General features: G+C 39.2%; 1 protein-coding gene across 1 annotated transcript; it reads right to left on the bottom strand.

Annotated features, from left to right (window-relative positions):
• Positions 1–2,033: 2,033 nt before the first annotated feature.
• On the bottom strand, positions 2,034–5,462 carry LOC114489778 (olfactory receptor 4E1). The gene is made up of 2 exons (XM_028503649.2): positions 5,307–5,462; positions 2,034–3,019 (listed from the first exon to the last, which is right to left on the bottom strand). Exon 2 carries the CDS (start codon positions 2,999–3,001, stop codon positions 2,054–2,056), a length of 948 nt encoding a protein of 315 aa, XP_028359450.1. The 5' UTR covers positions 3,002–3,019; positions 5,307–5,462; the 3' UTR covers positions 2,034–2,053.
• Positions 5,463–5,805: the final 343 nt, after the last annotated feature.

The following is a 5,805-nucleotide window of genomic DNA, read 5'->3' on the forward strand; positions in this document are numbered from 1 at the left end:
ATGAGACTCTAAACCACATGAAGGAGGAACTATATGTATGTTTTATTTATGTCTATAAGCCTAGTAGTTAGCACATATTAGATGATCAGTGAATATTTGTCAAATGAATGAATAATAAGACACCCCTACTTCATTACCCTGATAGCAGACTTTTCGTGGACACTTGAGGATATCAATAATTTCAGTGGTTCAAAGTGTTTTTTTTTCTAAGCCACTAAAGTCATATGCAAACTCACTTTGTCTGATTTACTGGTGTTTGCTATGCTGTTTAGGAAAGCTTCTGAATGACTGATGTAGGCAAATGGTGTCTAGAATTTGAAGGTTTCTTTAGACTTTAGTTATTGCCCTATGACAAAAGCAGGGAGAGACAGCACAGTATAAGGCAAGTAGCATGAGTTTGTGATGATACACTTAGGCTTACATCCTGCTTCCATGATGACCTACCTGGTAGTGACCTTGAACATGCTATTAGCTTTCTCTGAGCTGTGGTTTCTTCAAGTGTAAATAAGTGTAATACCTACCTCACTGGGTAGCTATGAGAATGAAGTAAATGCAGAGTGCCTAGAAAAATTTCCAGTATATGAAAGATATTAAAAATCATAGCTTTGATATGATTATCAAATATTGGGCCAGGAGATAATGTTATAATGACTGTCATACACAGTCATGTGTCATTTAACAATGGGAATACATTCTGAAAAATTCATTGTTAGGTGATTTCACCATGCAAACATCACAGAGTGCACTTACACAAACATGGATGGTGTAGCCTCCTTACACATCTTGGCTCTGTGGTACAGCCTATTGCTCCCAGGCTACAAACCTGTACAGCAGGTTACAGTACTGACTACTATAAACACTGTGGTATTTTTGTATCTAAACATGGAAAGGGTACAGTAAAATATGGTTAAAAGATGAAAGAATGGTATATCTGTATCAGCCAGAGCTTGCAGGACTAGAAGTTGTTCTGTGTGAGTCAATAGGTGAGTGGTGTGTGAAGGTGAAGGACATTACTGCATTTCTGTGGATTTTATTAACACTGTCCCATAAGTCTCCACTGCTTCCTTCTCAAAGGGTCTGAAATTGAACATTAAAGCTGTCCATTCTGCTCCATGAACAGGGATGTGGGCCAGATTGGAAATACTGAGAAGAAACTGTCTGGATAAAGCATAGATCACCATAACAACAGTCTCTTTTGGGAGAGAGTGAAAGGTGGCCTGGAGATCACTAGGACTAAGAAATCAAGATGGAGAGATAAAGGAACACAGGGACTGACCTGGCAGTGTGATTTTGACTATTACAGGTTGGTAGAGGGTCATATTAAGGAACTTTGCAGTATTCATAAAAAAAGAGGGTGTTTAACATAGAGAGGCTGTAGAACTGAGGATTCAGTAATTTGACTCTGGAAATTTGCTTTTTGTTTCTTTGACTCTATCTGGCACAAAAGGCTCTTTCTGACATCGACTTGATGAAAGAAATAAAACTAATAGGTTCTTTATGTGATTACAACCTAAAAATATTTCTGAAGTCTGGGACAGGCTGGCTGCACACGACCAGAAGCTTTCACTAAGTGGCAGTGATACTTGACACTTGTTAAGGTATCTCCCGTGGACCTGTGTCTTGTACAGGACCTGAGGTCCTCAATGAAGACTCTATAGCAATGTGCTCTGAAGACCATCAAGCTGACTCTGGGGGGCTATAGTGCCCTCTGAATGTTTAGTGCTGGGGGACAGCCCCTCTGTGCTGAACCAGGCCAGTGACTGACTGATTGGGATGTAATCTGTGCTCTCAAAAGTAAGGTGCTGTGAGTGAGGGAATCTATTACCGAACCCCACAGTATTGCTTCCATCAGAGAAAAAAAATCTTCCTGAACCACATACCTTCCATTTCTTAGAGAAAATTATAATCTTATGGAACCACTGTTGTGTATGCAGTCTGTCATTAACCCAAGGGTTGCTATGTGGCACCTGACTGGTCAATATGGTAAGTACCTTATCTTTAGTAAGGCATTTCTTTATCTGAAACACAAAGCATACTATAGGCATAGACATTTTTATTTTGTTTCTTTCCTCTCCTTCCTACACATTAACTTGTTCAAAGCATTCTTCATGTCTGTATTCCTTAGGGTATAGATGATGGGATTCAGCAGGGGGGTGACAGCAGTGAAAAACATAGAGAACACCTTGTCCTCCCGGAGGCTGATGGACGGACGAGAATAAATGAAGATGCAATGTCCCAGGAACAGTGTGACTACGGTGAGGTGGGCTGCACAGGTAGATAGGGCTTTCCACCTGCCCTTGTGGACCTGCTGCCTCAGACTCACCAGGATGACAGTGTAGGACACCACAAGAACCACAAAACAGACCACAGAAATAAGCCCACTGTTGGAGATGATGAGAATCTCAATGATGTGTGTATCAGTGCAGGCCAATTTGACCACCTGAGGTACATCACAGAAGAAGTTGTCAATCTCATCAGGACCACAGTAGGGCAGCCTGATGGTGAGGGAGGTCAGGGCAATGGAGTGAATGGTCCCCCCTGTCCAGATGGTCACAGCCAGTAGCACACATACTTTCCAGTTTATCACTGTCATGTACTGCAGGGGTTTGCAGATGGCCACATAGCGATCGTAGGCCATGACAGTGAGGAGAAAGATCTCTGTGCAGGCAAATAGGTGTAGGAAGAACATTTGAGTTACACAGGCATCAAAGGAAATGAGCTTCTCCTCTGACCAGGTATCTATCAGCATCTTGGGGACAGTGACTGTGGAGTGGCAGACGTCAATAAAGGACAGGTTGCTGAGGAAGAAATACATGGGGGTATGGAGCCGGCGGTCATAGGTAATAGTTATGACAATGAGGATGTTCCCAATCAGTGTCAGGACATAGAGAATGAGGACCATGACGAACATGGCCACCTGCACCTTTCGATTTACGGATAAACCTTGAAGCTTAAAATATGTCACTAAAGTACTTTGATTGAGCAGGCCAGCCTCTTGCATTTTCTTTGTTGGATACTCCTGTCAAGAATTAGAAAAAAACAAAACAGATCTGAATCAATTATTTGGTCACTTAATTTCTTCTATGCCCATGACTTTCCTCTGCATCTAGAATTTATGGTAAAATATTTTATTTTAAAACCCCATTCAGCATCTTAAATCATGCTGGACATATAGTAAGTGCTAAGTGTACACTCTTTTGGAATAACAGAATAGAGAATGTTGGTTTACAAAGAGATGTAAAGCAACCTTCGGTAGGAAGACAAAAAACAAGTTATTTCTCCTTCATTACTGTAATATATCAGTGCTTGGATTTAAGTTATAGAGTTTTACAGGAGAAGAAATTAAAATTCTCTTTACTTCAAGTAAGTAATTTGTCGAAGGTCACATCTATACTCACCTTGAGCACAATTTTCTTTACAGTCCTCTGACTGCATTTTCTACTAACCCAAATTATTTGCTACACTTTTGACTCTGTCATGATGCCCTGAGACAGTAATTTTAGTGATCTAGTTTTCAGAAGACACAAGTTTTTCACCAAGCTACTGGCCAACTGGCAATGTGGCTGGGCATTTTTAAAACAATTCTTTAGAGGAACAGAGATAAAATCCTGGAAACCTTGAAAACTCTGGAGAGGGCGAGGAAGGCTTGCTTTTTCTCCACCCTTCAGATGAAGATTGACTTGCTCTTTCTCTAGCTGGAGGTCAATGTTCAGGTCTAATAGCATCACTGTCTTGAGTATAGTATCCTCAGATCTTCTAAAAATCTAGTTCTGTTGCCTGGCCACAAGTGAAACAAAAATAGTTGTTTTATTTTCTTTCACATTAGTCAACCTTTTACTCAAGTCTCATTATGTTTAATAAGAATATATATGTATATATATTATAGATCACAACATCTTAGCCCTTAAATGGACTTGAAAATTTTCCTATTCTATTATTTTTTAACTTTACAAATAGAGAAAATGAGGCACAAAGAGTTAAAGCAACTGGCTCAAGCTCACAGAGAATTGGAGCAATAACTGCGTCTGAAGCTCAGGTGTCCTAATTCCTAGTCCAGGCTTTCTCCACTCTACTAGCACTCTGACCTGCCTTTTGGTGGTGATGGGAATAATTGGGGTGTTAAGTAGAATGGGTCTGTGACCTCCCACTTTTTTTCCTGGGTGTTTTGCACCAGCTTGGGTGGGCATCTGTGGGGAGCCTCTCTGTACCTTGCCTCCTCCATGCTGATGCCTTGATGCATGGTCTTTCAGGGGTGGCCCACCCAAGCAGGCTACCCCTCTTGGTTCCTTGTGCCCTATCATCTGGTGCTCCCTTCTTCCCATCATTATCAAAACTCATATTTTATATCTTCTCTCAAGATAGAGATATCAACTCCACATAAAAATAAATCAACTCCACATTTCTTATGAAAAAAGACAACACTTTTCTTTTCTGCTCCTAGTTCTCCCTGTCTTCTCAAATATTTCCTGAATCTCATCATGCTGAACAATGGCCTTGTTGTCCATATCAGAAGAAATACTAATGGTAGTATAATATCAGGGCACTAGAAAAGGACATCTGTGATAAAGAAGGAATTGGGGGGAAAGGAGACCTCTTTCAGTGAAATTAAACTCATGGTATCCAGTGTTTAGATTCATATTTATAGTAATACTTAATGTAGCTATGGATTCATTTTACTATTTAAACATTTTTATTAGTGTGTCCACTTAAATCTGTTGCTCCAGAGAACACTTTTAAATGTTTAATGATTTACATCTGTTACCTTTGTAATTTGTTAAGTTCTAATAAGAATGATTACAAAATTGAAAGCTGAAAAACTGACCAAGAATGGAGCCATGGACTTGTTTTAAATTCAGTATGAGAAATTCTAGTTGCACAGATAGGAAAAGGTTTAAAGAGCGAGAAGTAGGTCTGAAATAAAGATTTTTGTTCTATTATAATATTTTTTTTCTATTTCTGTGGAGCCATGGGAAAATGCTTTGAAAAATGGAGTTGTGTCCAACTGCAGTAGAAATTTGGTGTTAGTTTATATCAACAATATGGTTCATGAAAAGAAGACCTAGTGTCTATCTCATATTTGTCAGAAAATGGGGGAAACAGGAGGAAAAACAGAATAAAACTAAAATGTCTTTGAAACTCACCCTGGGTTGTTCCTGATGCTTCAGCACCTGGGTTGTTCCTGATGCTTCAGCACCTCCAAAGGAAAGTGAACTGTCACAGTCTCATAGCTTCAATTTCAACAGTATTATTTGCCAATAGAAATAGCAGTTTATTTGAAGTTGGACAAATCAAATAACCCCACTTACCTTGATTTTTCTATGAAGAGGTTCAAAATCCTTGAGTTTCCTTTTGGTCTTGTTCACAATTTTTGTAATAAGACACAGTAGCTATATTTGGTGATATTTTACCAGAGATATTTCAGGATTTCTGCAAAAATCACATGTTGTACCTATGTTATTGTCACAGTTTTTTTTCAATATGTGGAGCATGTAACTCTGTGCTAAGCTTTTCTAGAATTGGTTTCCAGTGAATTGAAGATATGGTATAGGAATGGTGTATTTTTTGTACTTTGTTAGACTTCTCTGATAAGTAGAAAGGATTGAAAGCCACTACCAAATACTTTTGCAGGTCATGCTAGTTTACCGGGACACTTCAAATGCCAACTTGACCAAATTGTTTAGGATCTATGCCGCTGCAGCACTGGTGTTTTCCTACATAATTATATAGGTTTTATGTCCTTGGGAACTTTCAAGCAATGACATCAGCTTGCCTGAGTAACTAGTTAGAAAAAGTAAATTCTATGGG

This window comes from Phyllostomus discolor, unplaced genomic scaffold (genome assembly GCF_004126475.2).
Source record: "Phyllostomus discolor isolate MPI-MPIP mPhyDis1 unplaced genomic scaffold, mPhyDis1.pri.v3 mPhyDis1_scaffold_39, whole genome shotgun sequence".
In the NCBI taxonomy this organism is placed as follows: Eukaryota; Metazoa; Chordata; class Mammalia; order Chiroptera; family Phyllostomidae; genus Phyllostomus; species Phyllostomus discolor.

Bases quoted from the DNA above. Each gene is read 5' to 3' on its own strand.
- LOC114489778 (XM_028503649.2), bottom strand. From the start codon at position 3,001: ATGCAAGAGGCTGGCCTGCTCAATCAAAGTACTTTAGTGACATATTTT.